We start from the raw sequence: 20,646 nt of genomic DNA on the forward strand, positions 1-20,646 counted from the left end.
CACCAAACAACTTTGTGTATATGCGGGAGGAGGGTTGATGGTGGCCGGGGAGGGTGGTCTATAGTGACTCCCTCGGGAAGGTCAGGGAGAGCGTTCACATTGGGGCGGCGGCCGCGGAGCCGGTGGCCGCTAGGCTCTTCTTCTTCTTCTTCTCTTATTCTACGCGATTTACAATGACCAACGTGTTTGTTGTGCGTGTTGTTGTCTGTGTAAAGCCGCCAGCGACGACGGACGGGGCAGCTATAGCAAACGAGGCTATGTGTTATGTGGGATTTGCGCCCCCCTGACTTTTCCTCTTGTACTATACTACTAGACCCTTTTTCCTGCCGTTTACATCCGAGGATATTTATATGGCGGCGGCAACGGCCGACATCCCCGCTCCCGACGGAAAACCCCGCACCAGCACCACCAACAACTTTTCTACTATTTCTTCTTCCTTTTCTTATTTTTTGGATCTTATTATCATTCAAGTACTGTTGCTGCTGTTTTTAACTCTATTTATACCACACGTGTACGCAATTCGATTAAATTTTCAACTCATCATCGGGCAATTGCGTCATAGTCGGCTTTTATTTTCCGAACGCCTTGAATTCTATCGCAATCAATTTGTATTGAATCAAACAAGACTCTGATATTGTACAACTACTTTACGAGATAAAAGGGAATCTGAAGAAGAAGAAGATTCTATCCATTTTCTGTTCTGTTCTACTGGCAAACACACATACAGACAGACACGCAGAGGAGCACAAGACCAACGCGACATGTTTCGCCACTCTGGAACCTCACGAGATTTGCCTCTTTTCAACCAGCACGCCCCACTTCCCTCCCTCCCTTCCGCCCAAACTCCCCACACCCAGTTCCAACTATATCCCGCACCTCTCCCATTTTAGATATATAGTGTGTGTGTCTAATACACACACACACACACATTCGGCGAATATATAAAGAAGAAGAAGCCGTTTGCGCTCGAGCTCCTGGAAAAAACAACAAAAACAACAACAAGGCAACGTCTATTTTCTTTTATCCCGAACGAAGAAAGAAGAAACCCCCAAAAAGCGCAGTGGGCCAACAGCAGCTACTACGTAAAAAAAAACCACAGAGCACCGCAACGTGTGCACAGTATAGACGCTGTCATCTATTTTCATTTAGCCGCTCCCGCCACCCACTTTCTATATAACCACCTCCCCCCACCCCACCCCACCCCCTTTTTTGGGATGTTTTTTCTTAAAGATTACACCTATAAAGTTAATTTTGATTTTTGTTTTTGTTTTATCGAATAAATTTGATTGCGATGAATTTGAAAACGCGTTGAAAAGGTGAGCGCGGCCAGACGGCTGAGACCTGGAAGGGTGGGGCTGTCGTCGTACTGTTAGTATATTGCGCATCAATAATTCAACGAGGAATCGCATTACGATTTAACATTTTGGGGGGTTGGCTGGGGGGAGCGGGAGGAGGTGAAACCCTTCACGGGTGTATTATATGACTCTTTTTTCTTTTCTTCCTTATATTTGAAAGTCAAACAAGACACGTCAGGAGAGCGGCCCCGTGCTCCTCCCATTCTACACACCCCCGGTGACATGTTGCAGGTGTGTGTGAGGATGGAATATCTCTCTCTCTGTTCTATTTATTCCGGCGGGAGTTGATAGTGGCGCACTGGATGCGTGTTGTACTGTATGTATATAGATGTGGACCGGTTTTTATTTTATTTTCCTTTTTCTTTTCTTTTTCACGATCGACTGATCTGCTGCTGCCCACCCACTGGGTTTCCTTTTGGCTGGTGGGTGAAAGGGGGGGGGGGGAGAAAGAAACGACACGGTTAGCCCATTAGAAAAAAAGGTGATACTTCATTGATACTTCATCGCTTCTTCTTCTTTCTTCTTCTATCTTGGATGTGTACAACAAGAGAAACATCTGCCAAAGGGAAGAATCAAATAACAAAAAAGGGCCTTTTTCTATTCTTCATGCCAGATTCTCCATCTCAAATAAAATAAAATAAAAGGAAAAAACCTTTTTATATTTGGGTGGGTGGGTGACGGCTCCACCCGTGGGGGTTACACTATTCCCCCCCACCCCCCTTTCAGCTTTTCGCTCTATCCGGCCCACTCATCGTTGATGATGATTAATGAATTCAAAGCGGGAGGAAAACTCAGCACAAAATCTCCCTCTCTTTCTCGTATATTCCACCTTTTATTCCATGCACTTTTATCGATTTGCATCGGCGGGGGCTACACAACACACACACACACCGGGCAGATATACAACCATGAGGTGTGTCTACGCAAATAATATCGTTCGACTTGCTGGCGATGGTTAACTCTATTTATAACACAACATTGCTGTTGTCTGGCCACTCTGGCAGATGAAGTCGCCAGCGCATCATTTTAAGCCTTTTTGATTAAACGGGAAAAAGAAAAAAAGACTTTCTAGTTCCCCCTTTACTTATTTTGATATCGGGATAGAGATAACAAAAAAGGCCGGAGAAGATTGTCCGAGAGGTGGGTGGGTGGGGTGACAGACTATATAGGCTAGTAAAAAGAGTTCATGAATGGGACACGTGTGCACACACATTCAACACACCTTCACTTTTATTTTTTTTAAGACCCTTTTAGCTCGATTTTGATGGGTTTTCCATCCATCCCTTTTTCTTTCATACCTGCCAATCCGACCGACCAACACACGCCCTTTTTTTATATCGCCCTCCAACTTAACTAGTTTCAACTTTCGATTCTTTTTTTTACTTATTTTGCGTTGCGTCATCGTTGGGGTTTTGGTTGTCTAAACTTGGGAATTTATCGGTTATTAATCTTGGAGAGTTTTAGGGGGGGGGGGGGTGTTCTATCGATTCGTTCAATTTGGTCATGAATCACAGGGGTTCATTTAATGCGTTCATTTAGTAAAGAATTTCGGCGTAGATTTATTTCGAATTCAGAGTGGAGAAAAATGGTGGTGATTGGAAAGCTACTTTAGAAAGTTGTCTAAATTGCTTTTGATAATCGAGCAGAATTGCGAAATTTAATTTTACCGCAAAATTAGCCTGTGCTGTTGTGATTCACGCCGCTAGATGGCGTCTAATTCAATTACATAATGAAAACAAACCTGTCAATCGATTAATAAAATGTTAACATCTTATTAACTAAACTGATTAAAATCGAAATAAATAATGATCCAGTTGTTCAACCTTAATTATCATGGCTAAAATACTGCTAATGATGACGTGAAAACACTACTAACGTGATTATGTCGTAGCAGTCGAAACTCGAAAACTTTCCACGTTGAAATCTTGTCATTTTTAATTGCATTTAAAGTGCAATCGTACGAAAAAGGATGATTGAAAAAGTTAGTGTGAGTCAATAAATAAATATATTATATTTACTACGACATTTTTAACAGTTTGAAAATTTGAATTCAGAGAAAGACTTGATTTGACAAATATTCAAACAAAATCTATGTAATCAGCAAAATTTATAAAAATGACGAAAAATTTAGAGAATATTTATTTCGACAATTAACCTTGATTGATTTAATCAAACGAGTTTTTCTCATTAATTGCATTGTTCTAGATCTTTTTTCTTTCTTTTTTTTCTCACCCTGCCCCAGACAGATTACGCCATCGGCTGAAAGAGCAGACGAACCTCCATTCCTCCCGTGAAAATTCCAATCATTTCATCCTGAAAGACACAGCCACAGGTAATATTTCGCCTTCGTTCAATACCTTTTATTCGTCTCATTGTTAGGCACCGTAGACATATTATACAACAGGCGCGAATGAAAGAAAAGAGGTAGGGTTGGGAATCGTTTAACTCGAGGTTGGAGAAAGTCTAGAACGGTTACTTATTCACCGGCCGCGTCCGAGACAAGAGCTCGGTAAGATTCCACACAAACCTCTTTCCTCTCTCAGTACACATGTGCTTCGTCGCCATTGAGAGCTCGCCTCAGATCTAAGCAATTTATTCGGCAATGTTCAAGAACATTTTCCCCTTCTTTAATAAGGTCTAGCACATGTTTTGCCAATTGATTCTCTCTTTGCTCTCTTTGCATTTGTTTCCATCTGTTGAGTCAGTAGCCCAGTACGATTTTTTGTTCAATACCACATTGGTTAAAGAAAAGGGGGAACTGTTCTTGAAGACTGCCTTCGTATTCTCTTTGCTCAAATTTTGTTTTAAACCATCTACACTGTTTTTGAATGCTTTTTGATTGATCGATAGTGTTTTGTGTTGCAGAATAAAATTACAGAAATGACCAACAACAGTGAAGAACAGCAGACCTCATCTTCCACCGAGGAGACCATCATAGAGGTGGTGATTCAGCCACCAACTCCAGAGGCCAAGGTGGAATGTGATGCTCTCCCCGCTGTGATCACCACTCAGCCAGCACAGCCAATGCCTGAACACGATGACAGCATTGCTGTGGTTATGTGGGAAGCCACCGTTACTGGTCGACGCCTCATCGACGAGATGGTCAACCTGGGATCGTTCTACATGGCACAGGAAGAGAAAGCAGAAGGGCATGATTTCAACGAGTACGTCATGCCGTATGGCAAGCTACCGCTGAACGTAATTCGCAACTACAATCTTCGCATCGTTGACACGGGTCGCTACCGCATGCTCAAGGAGATCCGCAACAACAGAATGCTCAAGTCCAAGAGCGAGGTGGCCGCCTGCAACGATTTCGCCTCGTGGCTCATCAAGCTCCAAAAAGATACTTTCCCCGACAAGAAAATTGTCCTAGTCTTCTTTGAACCACGTCACTCCAAGATCCTTCAGCTATTCCAGGTATGTCGCCATTTAGTTTATATTATCAGACTCGTTTCTAACTTTCACTCTGTTTTAGGCTTTGGAACGTTACCGTCTTCTTGATGATGTCAACAAGATTTTGCTTGGATGTGTCAATGGCTGGGATCTGCTCCGTCAACAGGTAACAACTGAAATATTTTTCAGACGTGAATCGGTTAGATATTCTTATCTTGCAATCGAAAACAGGTGCATGATTTGAAGGACGAACATCGCATGGTCCTTAAAGCTTTGGCTGATCACCACCTTGGAGTCGACACACCTTTGGAGAGCGCTGTTCAACGTGCTCAAGCACTTCACAAGATTCTTCGCAAGGTGCATGGCGGCCGCATCAACACTGGGGTACTTAAGGAGAACCTCATCAGTTGCGATCATTTGCTCGAACAAGTCAAGAAAATCAAAGAAGAATTGACCAAGGAGGCTCAATGGAGACCGGTATTCGCTGACATGTTTCGCCAAGGTATCAAGCCTCGTCGGCGAGCTGGATTCCTCCGCCATATGCTCGTCGAGTCGGGCATCACCTATGCAGGCCTTACGGAAACATTCAAGGTGAGTTTGTCTTCTTTTCAATTCTTAACCGGAAGAATCTAATTGAAATTTCTTTTGCAGGACAAGAAAGATGACGGTGTGGTCGAGGTCATCAAAGAGAACATCAAAGGCAAGAATGAAGCCGACGTGGAGGAAGTCATCAAGCTGCTGAATCAACACCTTGCGCAGCCAGACAAGCCCGTCCGACGCGGTAGCGGTCGTCGAGCACCCCGCACTCGTTCCCTATGCACCGCCACGGACTTGGAGAAGCAGCAGCCTGCGTCCAAGATCGAGCCCGAGGAAAACAACAACGACCCTGTCAAAGTGATTATGGATGTTATTCCCAGCACTCCTGCGGTCCTGTCCGAAGTTTAAAAAGTCCCTCGACTCGCCTGAAATTACTTACTGCCTCCCAACCCCACTTCCCTTTTGTTTTTCACTTAACTTGTCTCGTTTTTGAGAAATTTTGATCTTTTTTTAAGTTTACAAGTCTTTCACGAAACAAACTTGCTTGTCGCTTTTGGTTATGCTTTTCTTCTTACCAGAGATAACACTTGCAAAATTTATATATATACCAGGGAGCTTTTTGGTAATTGTTCTAGTCTTCTACTAAAATCAATCCAGGGTGTATATGTGCGATGAAATTGTCTCTGCAGTGCCTTTGCAGTGCCTTTCATACTTGTGAGTTGATCTCATGGAATGGAATACAAAATACTCTGAGGAAATTTATTGTCTTTTATTTTTTTTTCTTAACAAAATTCTTATTCTTCATCTCTTATGCAACTATCGACCATTTCTTTTAAGTTGGGATTCTCTAAGGCGGCGGCGACTCTTTCCTTGTCGTTGATTTGTTTATTGACTGAATGGGAATAAAGTAAAAGAATATTTTAATGAAAGCTTTTTAGAACATTTAAATATGGAATTAGGACTTACTCTCTTCTTCTGTGCTGTGTTTACCCTCTGCAATTACTATGTCCAATTTAATCCTTTCCACCACATTTTTCTGAATCTTGCCTCTCAGGCAGAGGCCAATAAGGCTGGCAAGTGAACAATGAGGAACTGTAGGATTGAAATCTATTCTGACCAAGTAACCATTTTCCTCAAATGGCTGTACTTGAACAGATTCATCTGTAATAACCAACAGGTCTTCTAACGTGTTGGGCTTTTCAGGGTCTCTAATTGTCCTCAGCAAGTCTAAAATAAAAATCAATAAATGTTTTACCCTGTGGTGAAATATGATAAAGACGAAACAGACCAGTGATGATTTCTTTGATTTCTTGACATTGATTCTGAACATTTGGTTCCTGTCTGCACGATGATGTCCAAATTGATCTGTCCTTCCAACTTGGCAAGTTCACTGGTGAACTTACGGTTACAGCCTTCTCTAATATCACATTATTAACTGTTTCGGGAGGCGGTTTGCTCTCACTGCTACTTATCTTTTTCAGAAAAGACGTGAGGAACATTTCGACACTTTGATTAAGTACAGCAACCAATTAAATCTTTATAGGACATGCAAGTTTACGCTATGCAAATGGTGGTTTGAATTATCTTTCTACAATTCCAATTAAGTACAAGAGTGAAAAAGACAAACCAAAATAGTGAAAGAAGCAGATGAACGAGTTAACTACTGCACTTTTTTTTAATCAGACGTCACTTTGTTTACATGAAAAGAGCCATCTAGTGAACTGAAGTACAACAATATAGGTAAACCTTTTGGCGGGATTTTGACTGGTGCGAGTGCAGATCATTCAAGATTTCCGGATTTTTTAACTGGACTCTTTGAGTTCGCATTTGTTACTTGAAATGAAACAAAGTAGAAATCTGTACTTTTCATGTGTGCACTAAACGAATTTATATTTTACAAAAATATAATAATCATCTGGTACACAAAAAGATTGGCATGAACTGAATAATAAAGAAATTGCGAAAATTCAGAAGTCAGCGCTTAAGCGCGCTGTGCCGAAGGATGAATGAATGCACTCTAGGCGGAAGTTGATTTCCAAGTGGAATTTTGTGTTGACGAAGGGACTGAGCGCAGTAACAAGACAGGGGCAAGACGGTATTGATCAGAGAGTTCAGATAAGAATTAAAATAATAGTCGTGAAGGGAATGCTTCTTTCGCTGAATTTCCAAAAAATCGATCACTGTATGGCCTTCTGGTGTGGCTTGGTCGAGATGACCACCTGCTTCCACTAGTGATTGAAAAACATTTGACAGAGACTCGGAAGGAAAGTCGGCCGAGTCCAAGTAAGTCGAGAATCGAGTCCAGTTCCATTTCTCGGCTAAAATATGAAGCGGAGTTTTTCCTTTTCTATCCGTGGCATTCGGATCGACCCCCATTTTCAAGAACAGTTGAATCAAACGTTGGGTATTGCTTTCGTATAACCACACGGACCGATTAATTCCAGCATGTAAAAGACTGTGCGATCCACGGTGAACGTCTAGGGGAATAAATTGAGAAAGGCATTCCTCAAGTTGCTTGTGTTTTTCCTGGTTTAACCGGGGGAAACTCTTGAACAGCAGCGAAACAAAATCGTAGGCGCATATGTTCACTCTGTGAAGTCTATTGTGATCCTTATCATTCATTAGTGGAACTGGTAGTAGATTGGCTATGACGGTGCAGCATCCAATAGCTTTCAGAAGATTAACGGGAGTCAATTCCCGTCGTTCTGGGCTCTCCGCGGTCTCTTCTCGCATCCGTTCGAAACACTTTGACATAAGATCGAGTGTTTCGACGAAAATGTGAATACATTTGGGTGAAGATGCCGTCGAGCTGAAGGATTTCGCCTGGTCGATAATGAGCAAGCAAATGTTGAACGCACGACTGGGTTCTTTTCGGTACGAGTTGCAGTCCCAGCCATACCGAATCAAATTAATTAGATGGAAGTAATAGGGCCCATTATTCACTTGGCTGACGACTCTTTGGTTCACTAAAAGAGCCTGAACTCGAAGATAACATTTCCAATGAGAACTGGCGAGTCCCCAAGCTGGCGGACAGCCGTAAATGGACGATTCTTGCTCCATTAGTTCCAGTTCTTCTAAGGTTAGCACTTCGGAATTATCGGCAAATGCCTTAGCAGCCTCATCGGTGAAAACGTTAGGTGTTTTGGGGATGGCCCGTTCGCCTGTGGAGTAACGCAGTGCCATGGCATCCTTCCAGCACTGCAGTCCGTGATGCGGTGCCCACATTACCTTGGATTGACTTTTCACTTGGATAAAGATAAAGGCGGCACCGATTAATTCCAAGGCATCGATTTTGTCTTGTCGAGGGATCGAGCTGGACTTGATACAATTCCAAAGAAATTCCAACCAAAGGGGTTCGTCCCTACGTGGTTCCAGCAGCCAAGGATCAATCAAACACTCCATAACGTCGACGATGGAAATTTGGTCGGTTTGAATTTGACAAAAGGTAGAAAGGCACAGAGATCTACACTCTTTGTCACTGACACATTCTCTCAATATTCTAACCAAAAAGTCAATCACGTTAAAACGTTTTGTCTTGATGGCCGAAATTAAAAGAGTTTCACCTTGTCCGCTACTGGGTGTCGGTGTCCATATCTTTGTCATTACTTCCAACTTGCTGCAATTTTTGAATATTTCGCTTAGTTGAGTCGTGGAGTCGTTTTCGATCGCTTGCACAATGAGATCTTGAACACTTTGCAAATAAGCCATGCTCAACACTATTTTGGAGACAAATTTAACAGCACTGAATTGTTGGAATTTTGGAGCGAATTCAAAAGAGAACGTGAGGACAACGACGATAGCTCACAACTATAGATGGACTGGATGGAGATTCTCTATAGCTTCTCTCGAATGCAATGAAGTTTCTAGAAATGAGTCGCATATATTTATAGGGTAAAATCCGGTAAAATCTTGTCTGAAAAGATAAGAAAAATTCAAGGACCTCCGCCATAAGTAGGATCTATAGTCCATCTGATTCTGTCCAAGGTGAGTTTTTTAAAAGTTGACCCTGATTTTATACACAGCTGACGCTGACCTACATTAAGCGCATGACTATATATATTTTTTTCGAATAATTCCCATGTGATATTGGGCCTAAGGATTATAGAGTTCTTTGACTTTCACATTTTTTTTTGTAAAAGGGCGAAGGTTGCGGAGGGTAACCTCATGATCTATATTTCAAAAAATTAATACCAATAATGGCATATTTAATTTGAAATTTTGTTAGAGAAAATTTTACCTGCGTATACATGCAATACTTGACCTTGACGTAGCCTTGGTCGAAAAACACAAGGTATCGTTCTTGATTTAAAAACTTCCGTTAAAAACTTGGCTTCTTCACGGGCTTCTTCAGCGACTATACCAGCGTAATACGATAAAGGTTCCAGAAATTCATTATCGTCTCCGACATACTGGGCGATCCCACGAGCTCCCACAACGAACTGCACAGGACTTGGCTCAGCGCCAAGTATTTCAAAGGGAATTTACGCGGTTGTTTATCAGCAGTATTTTCGAGACAGACTGAGTAATTTCTTAGTATCTTATTTGATCTGGCGATAATAAATTAAACATTTGAGACAAGCAAGCAATTTGTCTAGCAATTATTATAAAATGTTAGTTTTACAAGTGAGGCTTTTTTTTTTAAACTTGAAAACTTCAAATCATGTGACACAATTTTAAAAAATGTCACAAATTCAAATCGAAGGAAAAAAGCGTCTGCTAAAAAATAAACGAGACCATAAATATTGCCATCTAGTGTTAAAAAAATTGGTTTTCTAATTTTTTTTAAAGGAAAATTTATCGTCCCCAACCTGTCCCCAGCCTAGACGAAAACAAAATGACCCTTGTTATCCCACTCTCACTTGTTTGTTCTCTATGATCTCTACCATTTTGGTTTATTTTCAAATTTAGAAACAACCGGTTTCTCTCTCATCTGGGCTTAAAAATACGACCTAAGATCGTTTGCCTTTGATTGTGCCTACATAGCAAGATCGACGATCTTACTATGTAGGTGGTATTCATTTGGATTTTCCCTCACCTATATATTGGTCTCAGCCGTCAGTTATCATTCATTCAATTTTTAATTTATGTACACTTGACAGTATAATATGTCACTATAAAGAAGTTGAGTGCCTTAGAACTTTACCGGTGAGGCAGTTGAGTTAAAAAAAAGAATTAAAAAAGGGGAATTTTTTTTAGAGGTGCGTCATTTAATCTTCATCATAAATATCTAAATTAACGTCTTCATTCGACAGTGACACAATATCGACATCTTCTTACAACTCGAATTTCATGAGAAGAGGTGATGTAAGAGCTGGATTAGATTAGCTCCCACTCTAGAACAAGACGACAAAAGCTAGACATTTATCAAATATACAGAACGGTTAGAGTGATTACAGGAATATCAAGTCAATTATCTACCTTTTTGACTGGAACGTTCTCCTTTGTCTTCTTCAATCAGAACGGACAGCCGATTGGTTTGCGGCTTAGTGAACTGCGAGCCGAAGTTGATGTCAATAACATGTCGCTCAAACCGATGAGGAAGCTCTTAATCGCGCCGAGGAATTTTGAAGAGAATCGTAGGAATCTAACTCCTCCGGACGCACCCAGTACGTCATAACGAGGCCTTTGCCTTTCAAGAACGTTTCGCCTCGCTTCTCACAGTGGATGCCAACAGCTTCCAGTAATTTGGCCGTCTTTTCTGTAACCTAATCCAATCAGGTTACGGTGTAATTTTATTATATTGAAAGTATTTTAAACATCTTATTCGTTTACTTGAATTTCACCCAATTGACTAGTGTACTCCAACCGGGATGCCATGTTGACCGTATCGCCCCAAATGTCGTAAAGCGGCTTTTGCGCTCCGACAACTCCTGCAATAACCGGTCCGTATTCAATTCCGATCCGCAGTTGGAAGTTGGGCGCTTGTTGGAAGTTGTGCGCTTGCTTTCGATTCAGCTGGTCGAGTACCGTGCACATTGCCAAAGCAAACCTAATCATGGTGATCAGTGCGATAACGCGCGATTCGCTTTCCGCAACCGTCTCAGCAGTCGATCCATTGAGGACAGCCGTGAGACCTGATGCTGCCATGTAGGTGCTGCCCACAATTTTGATTTTCTCAATGCGGCAGAACGATTCCTCGAATGACAACTATTCACAATTGCCAATATTAATTACATTTTTATAATCTAAAGCTAAATGATTGAATTATACCGCATCAAACGCGCTGATGATCGAGTTAAGGACTCCTAAGCAACGATCGTCGATGTCATTTTCTGCGAAATAGTCCATAAAATTTGGAATAGAGGCAAACATGACGGCCACTCGTTTGTGTTCTTCGTGATACAGTTGTTCACTGCAGCGGGATGTATCTAGATAAACATCAGCTGGAAAAAATAATGATGTAGAAGGTGTTGTTCACACTTTTTAGAGATGGGATTCGATTAAAAATTTGCTTTACCAACGTGATGGGGCAAGATGTTTAGAAGCAACATCTTGTTGACGATTCTGGTGGTTTTATCTTCCTCCTGTTCATTGGCCAGCTGACGCTGCCACACGTAATCTAGCCGGTTGATGAATTCAATCTGTAAATCCAATATTAATAATCAAGTTAAATTTTACTATTTTTCGATAGGTTATTGTGAAAACCTGACGGTCGGCCACGTGCAAAATCATGAGGATAGTCAACAGACATAAAGCATGACTGAGTTCCGGCTGAACAGATGGACTAGCTTGGCATAAGAGGCATTCTTCTCGACCATCATATAGCTGGAGAAAGAAAAACAATCAATGATTTTTAATGGTAAAGATTGGTTATTAAGATTAGGAAAGATTAAGGTTAAGTGTCGTTTACCGGACATATTTCTATGTAGATGTTCACTGTTATTACTGTGTATATGGCTATGAAGTTGCATATAAGCTAAATTTCAATGCGAAATGGATGCGGTAGAAGCTGAAGACTACGGACTTCGTCAAGGCGCATACGTATGTAAAGTACTACCAGAAACTCGACCAGAAAATCAGATAAATGTTTAGGGAATGACGAGCAGCCCAGTAAGTGATCGGTTATTACCCAGAGGTAAATGCGAGAATCTTGGAAGTTGCACTGGCCGGTCGCATTCTCTGTCATTGCTTTTGATGTATTATTTGATTCTTTGACATGGTCCTACAGTAAACAAATACAGAAATAAATTTTAAAAAATGATTAATTATTTAAACTCAGATTAAATAAACATACCAGATCAACTAGACCACAAGCACCAACGGCCACCGTAACCACGAGAAAGATAAGGGTCCGGGTCGTTAGGGATGAACAAAAAGAATCCAGCTTGAAAAACGCTGCTGAGACGGTCGAGCTGGATCGGCTCGGGAGAAACAGAGAGGCTTTCAAATACATTTTCCGGGTCGTCGTTAATAGAGTTCCTACTGTAGTACCAAATCTGGGGCACCCACAAGCACATGCCAACTAACACCACAATAATCAAGGCTATCCCAAAGGCCAACCAGAATGTCCGGGGGCCACTAGACACAAAAAAAGATAAACCAAATGGCCAGTAGCAAGTACGTATTTCCCTTTTTTTATTACCTACTATAGAGAGTGAGCTGAATGGTCATGATCCCAATCAGAACTGGAATGGCACCCAAGACGTAAAGGTTGAACAAAGGATCCGGACGCTGCAAAAAAGGAAGTTCCCAGGATCGGTTGGAGAAGAAAAGAAAAAGGTTGACGTGCGATTCCTGGTCCGGAGTCGCCCTGGATCGTCTTCTTATAAGTATTGATATGATTATGACAACCAAGCTCCTAATCCTCCTATAAAAATACAAAGTAATCTTTTGAAACTAACCTGACTTTTGATAATAACATGGATTCGATGGATTTTTCCATCTTAGAATCGGCTTGGTCCATCATCCGCCGGAAACTGACTAAAGTGTTGTCCATCAAAACTGCACCCCGTCGTGAGGTGTTTTCACCAGTCGTCGATCGCCTCTGTTGTATATTCAACCAAAGGTAAACTATAAGTTCAACTACTAAATTTCAATTCGCTAAAGATGGCAAACCCTGGCAAAGAGTCGTCTTCCAGTTCCGCTAGCCACACTAGATTTCCTGGGATTTTTCACTAGCCGGATGTAAATTTCCTCAGAATGTTCGTCACCTGTCGCTAGTGATGACTGTCGCATTTTCTGTCAGCCAAACCGAAATGGAAAGATTTTATTAGTAATAAAGAAAAAAAAAAAAATACTTTCAAGCAAGTCGTCTAAATGCTTCGTCTACCGCATAGATGTGACGTAATGATGACGATGGCGGAATACGGTAAGCAACCGCTACTGGAAGGCTTGGCGGGAGTCAATCGTAGAGACTGTCAAGCGATGAGTTTTCAATTTTCAGCATCGTTATTGAGTTAATTGTTTGTTTCACAGTCAACCCAATGATTTTTTGTGGAAGCTACTTCATAACTCATAAGTCATAGCAACAACAGCGTTCATACGGGGAAGCGATGCGAAAGGATCGGCTTTAACTTTGATCCTTTAGACTCCAGATTCCTTCGATTGATTGGCGTTGGTTGAAACGACTAGAAAGGTCTCAATTCCCAGTTTTGCCAGGTAAGTATCACGTTTCATTCCGTTCCCGGGATTAAATTGATTAGAATCCCCCAGCAGATTCTTGGTTGCACACATCTAACAAAGAAAAAAGACAGGAAGGGAATTTAATGAGACGTGTGATAACTAACCGAATGAGGTGAGAAATAAGCAATGTCAATTGACTATAACAACTATCTCTAGAAAAATTTCACATCAAGAACTTTATACAATGATAAAACACATACACATCTCACTCTAAAATATAACATAAGCGAAGGAGTCGATGGAACATTTTATACCCAGCTATTACCGATTGTTTGATGTGATTGGCGATGATCACGTCACGGGTCCAGATATCAAACTGCCACTTGCGAAGGCAGACCACTGATAACGCTGCTCGCTGCTACTATGAATGCCGATCCGTATGTCCACATCCACTTGGCGATCCTCTCTAATCATATCGAGAATTAGTTTGTTTGTTGCTTTTCCAAAACACACAGTAGTTCTCAATAACTAATTCCGCCGTTTCTTGTTCAGTATCCCGGGTATTATTACCTAATTTGGCGATAGATTTCAATCATCTTGAATCCCATTCCGACAAAATTCTTAGCATGGGTGGTGGTCGAGTCCGGTATTCTAGACACGCAGCAATAACAGTCACCGAGGATTTTAATTCTTAAACAATCGATTTCCTATTTTAAAAATTTTTTAATTGAAGGGAAGACAAAATAATCAAATGAAAATTTGTTTACTTTGGCAGCCTCGTTGAATTTGCCAAAAAATTCGTTGAGCATGGAGATGAGGCTGGACGCCGAGAGGGCTGCAGTCAACAGAGTAAAGTTGACGATATCGGCGTAAAGAACACTGACTTCCGGATCATCTCGACGTGTAACTGTCTGGTATGAGAAACAAAATAAGCGATTGGATGATTATTCACAGAAAGGCAAAAAGTGTATCATCGCGTTCCACTCACTCGAACGGTTTCCTGGACGACGGCGACATTTTGGATCTCGTCATCAACTAGACTTCCTCCCTGATGTCGGTGCCCACGTCGTGGGCGATGTGTTTGGGCAAGATGGACAGCATCAGCTGTTCTTCTTGACTCTTCTCGTAGTCCAATTTGATGGTGGACTCGATGCACCAGCGACGGTCGAGAAAGGCCCATCTCAGCGTAGTCTCGTTCAGGCAATTGGTGAAAATGCCGACAACGTTGGCTGTCAGATAAAATCCGACATCAGCCATGATCAGAGAAATGTCAACTTCGTTGTTGACCGATTTTCTCGTCTGAAAGAGTAACGCGTTCGCTGTCAAGTGAACGATAGCGACGAAAAAGCCGATTAACATTGTCGGTAGCAAATTGTAGGCGGCCAGGATCATGTAGAGAGAAGCAGGAACCTGAAAAATGAAGACTGTAGTAGAAATATCTAAACGATGATTAACATTGATAAAAATAAACAATTCTCTTTGATTTCACCTTCGTCTGGAGTTGTGATAGGCGAACCAGAGGTCCTGCCCGAGATCCACCGCGACGAGAACGAATGTTAGGACGGCGGACCGCGACGGCGGCCAGAAGTGACAACCTAAGAAGATGTTGACATAGTTCAGAATTAAGTATCCTCAAAATCATCAGTACAGTTATGGTGGTAATAATGATACATGCAAGAAATAAAATTACAGGATGAGAATCAAACTTACAGCTGAACAAGTTTTCGTCGAACGGAAGAAAACCACAATGGCGGCCGGTTGCTATGAATAGCGACCAATGCTGCAGATGCGGACAATGGCGGCCGGTTGAGTATTTCCGATGGTAGCCAGAGCCTGTCACAGCAGGACTAACATGGAACCGGAAGATTGAGGCAACAAGCGAATGAGGCAATCAATGATGGTGGCGCTGATTTCTGGCGACACGACTCAGCTGGGCGGCTGATTTCAACGCATTCTTGAGTTTCCTCTCTTCGGTCTTTCCCAATAAGCAGAGGCCAAATATGAGCGATTCAACAGCATGGGCAGCGTCTTGGCTTTAATCGGGCGCTGAGGACGAAAAAGAATATTGTTTGCTAGATATAACTACAAGTTGAACAAGTAGCTGAACTGCTTTTGCTGCATCAGATTGGTCACAAGTGTAGCAACACTGATTCCAAATCAAGTGTAACTTTGTATCTAAAATCATGGCATAAAATAATGGGTGAAAATGTTAACAAGGTATTTTGATTTTTAAAACAGAATTACCGGCCTTGAGGAAAAAACAGTTCGAGGCTTCAGCCATGGCTAGGGTAACTAGAACGTCCAGTGTCCTTCTAATCTATGCAATTCGAGATTAGGTTGATCAAGCAGTAGGCCAAAGAGTCCATCCACGTTAGAAGTAGTCCACAGATGGGCAACTTTGACAGACAAAATTTAAGTTGGACAAAACTTGAATCGAACAAGATATTCAAGAAGCAGGAGTAGCTATTGCGGGAATTCGACTAGAGTTTCACTAGTCATCAGAGTTAGTGTGTGAAGTGTTACACAGACGAAATTTTGGGGCTGGGTAGCTGGGTGCACAAACGTCGAACTATGGCGGCCGTGTAAGCATCATGGTGCATGTACTGCAAGATGGGGATGAGCTTGAGCTTGAGCTTGGTATTTACAGGTGTGGCCAGATCCTAAATCATTTCGGCAATTTTACTGCGCATGTGGACGGAAAAGGTTCGAGACTGTGTGGCAAACTTGGATGCGGCGTAGATGGCTGCCTCTAACTCGACAGGGGAGCATTGTGTGTTGTCCAAACTGTTGTGAATGCTGTAATGCACTGATTTCTGATCAGAATTGCCATAGGCTACTCCCCAAAGTTCTCAATGCCAGAGATCTTGCAATCTAACCATAAAACAGAATTAATATTTAATTGTTAAAAAACAATGATAACTTGCAAAAGTACTGGATCATTGGAATGAATAACTGTGAATATTCTTTTGAAAAATTCACTCACATTGAGGATCTTGTCTATATGCTTTTCACTTTGCTGGCAGACTCTGAGAACACACAGTCTGAGGAAATTTCCCCTAAGAAATATAAATGGGTTAAAAATTGGAAATGGTAAACATTAATTCTCAATAATTGGTACCCCTCCTACTTAGTAACCCCTAGGCTTTATTTTGGTTGCCAGTTGCCACCGTTACGGACTTTTTATCTGCTGCGTAACGACTAACGATAGCAACCAGGGTCGTATCAAGTAACTAAGATCTCAGCTTGGATCACTGATATACAGGGAGTTTTTACTGCCAAGCAGACGAAGTCAATATAAAAGCGGAAATATGAAATGCTGCAAAATTTAAATTGTTTTCAAATAAATACATGAAATGCAAATGCAACTATAAATATAAAAGTATAAATAAAGAAGAAGTTACATTTTTTTAGAAGCATTTCATTACGGAGAATGGAAAAAATAATATATACATTGTAAGAATTTGCTTAGCTATCGATATAGTCTTCAATCCCAGTGAATTGACTTGTACCATCTCGCCCTGAATTTAAAATGTCTTGTTAAGCAATAAGAGGTTGGCTGAACTCGTGACAAATAACATCACATTCATCAGTATTCTGTTGTATCACTTCACTTATGACCGTAGCAATTGTCAATATGCGTGGCTGTTGAGAAATCGCCATGTTTCAAAAACAAAAAGAGCGTCACTATAAAAGCTGGCTGCAAGACGATATATGTATCGATTTAAATCACTGAGCAGACGAGAGAAAATGTATCAAGTTGTGATCCAAGCTGAGTTGCGCTGAGATCTTAGCTACTTGATACGACCCAGCGAAAGCCCAAATTTTCACATACTTCGCTACTCTTCCGCCTCTGGTTGCAGAAAAAGGAACGAATCCTTCCCCTGAGGCAGATATCATCATCGCCTCAAAAATTTTCCCGACTAGCTCCTCCTCCATTCCTCCTTCATGATCAAACTAAAAAAAACCTCGAAAACACAGGTTCAACTTCAACGTTCGTCTCGTCAGTTTGAAAACTTCAGTCTTTTCGCTTTTCAGTTTGTCTGTTCCGTTTTATTCTAAGGATTTTTATTGGTGAAGCAAAGTTAATTTTAATAATGGCAATCTGGGAAGAATTGTTAGTAGTTTAGAAGCTACAGCACAATGTAGATGAAGAAATTTTGAAACGGAAGGTCCACCTAAGAAAAACCAGGAATACACCATACAATGAAAGAGCGTCCTATGGATTAACCAAATATGTCAGAGAATTGATGAAGACTTTGTGGGATCCCAATTTTCTGCGAAACCACAAAATGTCATCATCTGGACCTTCATCACATAGGAAAGCAATTCCTGAAACACACAAAAACGAACTCATCAGTAAATTACAAGTTTAGTTTCCTACAATTCAAGAATAAATACTAAACTTGTAAACACGAATGAATAGGCACGGTAATGAAGGCGTGGGACGATATTTTCAAGATTAACTGGCCCAACTGCACCCCAGATGATTTGAGGAAGCAAACTAAAAAGAGCATTGGCCAAGAATTCAATAACCACCGTTAAATAATAGCATCCCAAAATGGCTTCCTCTTCTCTGACCGTCTTCTTTGTCAATGACCGAACGCTTTACTTGGCAATACGGACAATACAAAATGGAATACGGGTAGCTCTAAATTCGAAGCCTCTTCTAACTATATGTTGAAAATAAAAGAAATCTTAAAATGATCGATGTCAAAGGCAAAGCTTTTGACTTATTAAATTTTTATTAACTGTTGTTAAACATCGAAAATGAGTTCTGTTGAAACCATCAGGTGTTTTGTCAAAATCCAACAATTGAATTTAACAACCTGAGTAGAATTAACTTTAAAATTAAAAATGCAATTGAAATGTGGAACAATGAATCAACGTTTATTTATGACGATGAGAAATTAGATTACATTTTAAAACAAGCTGCTTTTGGCAAGAAAATAACAAATGATTATGCAAAATGGGCCCAACAGATACAATTAGCAGAAAATGTAAGTAATATAAACTAAAAATCACGTTAAAATACTAATAACTAAAATTTAAATTCTAGCTGGAGATTGTCGTGTTACTTGATGTCATTAAAAAAGCAAGTGATGCAAACAAGATATTCAAGGAAATTGAAGACAACGTTTATGAGTGTTCCAAAATAATTGACACCATAAAATCCAGAAATAACCAAGAGACCGGACGAAACTGACAACTGACTGTGACGACTGTCCAACACCAACTGCCGAATGCAATATCTGGAAAAGAGGGAGGGGCTTTGTTTTTTAGCTTTAAAAATGTTAAATAGATGGCGCTTCAGAAATACAATCTAATAAAATTAAGAAAAGTAAAAATTTATAGTTTATAGTTTTATAAGTTTAGTAACTACTAAAAAGTAAATATTAGTATAAGTAAATATAAGTTAAGTAAATATAAGTTAAGTAACTCTACTGATAAGTAATCGATTAGTGAAAAAAGCTAGTTCTGTTAAGTAATCGATTAGTAAAAAAAGCTAGTTCAGTTGAGGGGTCGGATCTGCAGTCGATCCGAAGTTTCTACATTAGCCCCTAATTTGAAAGCAGTCACTGAACTATGCTTGAAAATTGCTTCCAAAAAAGAGTTGCACGATGCTATTCGAACAAAAGCTTTGATTCGTATTGCCACTCTCGCGCGACTCAACGAGCAGGTAGAATTTTTCACTATTACACCTTAATTCACCTTACTGCTACTCAGTAATAAACGAGTTTTAATTTTCAGTCAATGATTGAGGATGAACTGGATGTTCCAATTCTCCAAACCATTTTCCTGGTAATGACTGAGGTGGACGGTGAAGAGGATGAATATGATCAGGTGAAATCGGACAAGCCCTGCATTGTTGCTGCCCAAACATTGCATAAGTTGGCGTTACACTTGCCGCCTGACAAGGTCATCACACCTTTGCTTCAGTGGGCTGATCTCGTCTTTAAAGGTAAATATTTTTCGATATAACCAAATAACTTGATCTTATTTGAGCTCTGTTTAGACTCTGATACTCGTGCTCAGCAAGCAGGATACACTGCCTTAGCAGTTGTGGTGGAAGGCTGTGCAGAGCATATTCGTACCGAGTACATGGCAACGTTTGTTCAGGTCATCTGCAGTGGCGTCAAACATCCGCAAGCGCACGTTCGTAATGCCGCTCTCTACGCAATCGAAAAATTTGCCCAGTATCTCCAACCCGATATTGACAAATACGCAAATGACATCTTGCCCATTCTCTTGGAATACTTGTTGGCGACAAGCAATAGCTTGGCCAATGGTAAGAAAGTGCCACGCAGTGTGGAACGCGTTTTCGACACCCTGGAGATGTTTTGTGATACTATGGGAGCGAAGCTCAATCCCTTCGTACCCGCTCTGATGGAGCATCTCTTCATCGCACTTAACCCGACCTACCCGTTTCTTATCAAAGAGTTGGCTCTTAATGCCATTGGAGCAACTGGTAACCATATATTATTTTTGCCATTTTGTTATTTCCAATTTTTTAATATTTTCATTATATTGCAATAGGGTCATTCCGCCGAGTTTCGAATTTTTTCGTCGCAAAAAAAATCGATTTGCTTCATTTTTTTATCGCGTGTTCTTCATAACATTAAGAAACATTTGACCAAAGGATTTTTTTTTATCGTGAATGGGAAGCCTTCAATTAAATGTTAAAGTTTTGCGCTTTTTCACAAATTTTATGCGCGTTTTTTCATTTAAATCACTGCGCAGGTCATTTAAGTTAATTTTGAAATTTTGAAAAAATAACGATAAAAAAGAGAATTTTTTTCTC

The 20,646-nt window shown here is 40.7% G+C and overlaps 5 protein-coding genes and 1 long non-coding RNA gene across 14 annotated transcripts; 3 read left to right on the plus strand and 3 right to left on the minus strand.

The window, feature by feature from the left end:
- Positions 1–3,626: 3,626 nt before the first annotated feature.
- On the plus strand, positions 3,627–6,043 carry LOC124312386 (maternal protein exuperantia-like). Of its 5 annotated transcripts, none has more exons than XM_046776893.1 (5): positions 3,627–3,687; positions 4,221–4,772; positions 4,831–4,914; positions 4,980–5,339; positions 5,400–6,043. In XM_046776893.1, the coding sequence occupies exons 2-5, from the start codon at positions 4,236–4,238 to the stop codon at positions 5,691–5,693; spliced, it is 1,275 nt and encodes a 424-aa protein (XP_046632849.1). In that variant the 5' UTR covers positions 3,627–3,687; positions 4,221–4,235; the 3' UTR covers positions 5,694–6,043. The 5 variants fall into 5 exon arrangements, with proteins under 5 accessions (XP_046632849.1, XP_046632847.1, XP_046632848.1 ...); XM_046776891.1 differs by lacking the exon at positions 3,627–3,687 and adding an exon at positions 3,706–3,864; XM_046776892.1 differs by lacking the exon at positions 3,627–3,687 and adding an exon at positions 3,714–3,864 and having other exon boundaries at positions 4,206–4,772.
- On the minus strand, positions 5,764–6,991 carry LOC124312475 (cytosolic iron-sulfur assembly component 2A-like). The gene is made up of 3 exons (XM_046777002.1): positions 6,574–6,991; positions 6,252–6,512; positions 5,764–6,177 (listed from the first exon to the last, which is right to left on the minus strand). Exons 1-3 carry the CDS (start codon positions 6,782–6,784, stop codon positions 6,080–6,082), a joined length of 570 nt encoding a protein of 189 aa, XP_046632958.1. The 5' UTR covers positions 6,785–6,991; the 3' UTR covers positions 5,764–6,079.
- Positions 6,992–10,407: 3,416 nt separating this feature from the next.
- LOC124312395 (adenylate cyclase type 2-like) lies at positions 10,408–17,662 on the minus strand. Of its 5 annotated transcripts, none has more exons than XR_006910489.1 (21): positions 16,975–17,662; positions 16,831–16,903; positions 16,092–16,718; positions 15,558–16,022; positions 15,337–15,442; positions 14,836–15,271; positions 14,615–14,758; positions 14,418–14,554; positions 14,173–14,313; positions 13,555–13,958; positions 13,341–13,463; positions 13,127–13,269; positions 12,868–13,044; positions 12,520–12,803; positions 12,355–12,447; positions 11,931–12,050; positions 11,743–11,866; positions 11,496–11,668; positions 11,058–11,432; positions 10,704–10,990; positions 10,408–10,638 (listed from the first exon to the last, which is right to left on the minus strand). XR_006910489.1 is itself a non-coding variant. In XM_046776901.1 (20 exons), the coding sequence occupies exons 14-20, from the start codon at positions 12,676–12,678 to the stop codon at positions 10,811–10,813; spliced, it is 1,224 nt and encodes a 407-aa protein (XP_046632857.1). In that variant the 5' UTR covers positions 12,679–12,803; positions 12,868–13,044; positions 13,127–13,269; positions 13,341–13,463; positions 13,555–13,958; positions 14,173–14,313; positions 14,418–14,554; positions 14,615–14,758; positions 14,836–15,271; positions 15,337–15,442; positions 15,558–16,022; positions 16,092–16,718; positions 16,831–16,903; positions 16,966–17,662; the 3' UTR covers positions 10,655–10,810. The 5 variants fall into 5 exon arrangements, 1 of the variants encoding a protein (XP_046632857.1); XR_006910487.1 differs by having other exon boundaries at positions 14,836–15,257; positions 16,966–17,662; XR_006910490.1 differs by having other exon boundaries at positions 12,868–13,047; positions 16,966–17,662.
- Positions 14,199–16,128, minus strand: LOC124311864 (adenylate cyclase type 2-like). The gene is made up of 8 exons (XM_046776234.1): positions 16,092–16,128; positions 15,934–16,022; positions 15,558–15,694; positions 15,337–15,442; positions 14,913–15,257; positions 14,615–14,758; positions 14,418–14,554; positions 14,199–14,313 (listed from the first exon to the last, which is right to left on the minus strand). Exons 1-8 carry the CDS (start codon positions 16,126–16,128, stop codon positions 14,199–14,201), a joined length of 1,110 nt encoding a protein of 369 aa, XP_046632190.1.
- A 476-nt stretch (positions 17,663–18,138) lies between the features above and the next one.
- LOC124312589 lies at positions 18,139–18,395 on the plus strand. Its single transcript, XR_006910583.1, has 2 exons — positions 18,139–18,203; positions 18,271–18,395. It is a non-coding gene; the product is annotated as an uncharacterized LOC124312589 (long non-coding RNA).
- A 317-nt stretch (positions 18,396–18,712) lies between these two features.
- LOC124311865 (importin-4-like) lies at positions 18,713–20,569 on the plus strand. The gene is made up of 6 exons (XM_046776235.1): positions 18,713–18,844; positions 18,904–18,981; positions 19,351–19,524; positions 19,596–19,806; positions 19,861–20,313; positions 20,382–20,569. The coding sequence occupies exons 1-6, from the start codon at positions 18,713–18,715 to the stop codon at positions 20,459–20,461; spliced, it is 1,128 nt and encodes a 375-aa protein (XP_046632191.1). The 3' UTR covers positions 20,462–20,569.
- Positions 20,570–20,646: the final 77 nt, after the last annotated feature.

The sequence above is a fragment of the Daphnia pulicaria genome, chromosome 8 (genome assembly GCF_021234035.1).
Source record: "Daphnia pulicaria isolate SC F1-1A chromosome 8, SC_F0-13Bv2, whole genome shotgun sequence".
Taxonomy (NCBI): domain Eukaryota; kingdom Metazoa; phylum Arthropoda; class Branchiopoda; order Diplostraca; family Daphniidae; genus Daphnia; species Daphnia pulicaria.

Coding starts and splice junctions, on each gene's coding strand:
- LOC124312386 (XM_046776889.1), top strand. CDS start 3,958: ATGTTCAAGAACATTTTCCCCTTCTTTAATAAG. Junction 3,991..4,205: donor TTTTCCCCTTCTTTAATAAG/GTCTAGCACATG, acceptor ATTGATCGATAG/TGTTTTGTGTTGCAGAATAA. Junction 4,915..4,979: donor GGGATCTGCTCCGTCAACAG/GTAACAACTGAA, acceptor AATCGAAAACAG/GTGCATGATTTGAAGGACGA.
- LOC124312395 (XM_046776901.1), bottom strand. CDS start 12,678: ATGTATTTGAAAGCCTCTCTGTTTCTCCCGAGCCGATCCAGCTCGACC. Junction 12,051..12,354: donor ATTCTCGCATTTACCTCTGG/GTAATAACCGAT, acceptor TTCTTTCTCCAG/CTATATGATGGTCGAGAAGA. Junction 10,991..11,057: donor GTCAATTGGGTGAAATTCAA/GTAAACGAATAA, acceptor TGATTGGATTAG/GTTACAGAAAAGACGGCCAA.
- LOC124311864 (XM_046776234.1), bottom strand. CDS start 16,128: ATGGCTGAAGCCTCGAACTGTTTTTTCCTCAAGGCCG. Junction 15,443..15,557: donor CGACGAAAACTTGTTCAGCT/GTAAGTTTGATT, acceptor ACATCTTCTTAG/GTTGTCACTTCTGGCCGCCG. Junction 15,258..15,336: donor TATCACAACTCCAGACGAAG/GTGAAATCAAAG, acceptor TTCATTTTTCAG/GTTCCTGCTTCTCTCTACAT.
- LOC124312475 (XM_046777002.1), bottom strand. CDS start 6,784: ATGTTCCTCACGTCTTTTCTGAAAAAGATAAGTAGCAGTGAGAGCAAA. Junction 6,513..6,573: donor AATCAAAGAAATCATCACTG/GTCTGTTTCGTC, acceptor TTTTTATTTTAG/ACTTGCTGAGGACAATTAGA. Junction 6,178..6,251: donor ACACAGCACAGAAGAAGAGA/GTAAGTCCTAAT, acceptor ATTCCCATTCAG/TCAATAAACAAATCAACGAC.
- LOC124311865 (XM_046776235.1), top strand. CDS start 18,713: ATGTGGAACAATGAATCAACGTTTATTTATGACGATGAGAAATTAGAT. Junction 18,845..18,903: donor AGATACAATTAGCAGAAAAT/GTAAGTAATATA, acceptor TTTAAATTCTAG/CTGGAGATTGTCGTGTTACT. Junction 19,807..19,860: donor GGCTGATCTCGTCTTTAAAG/GTAAATATTTTT, acceptor AGCTCTGTTTAG/ACTCTGATACTCGTGCTCAG.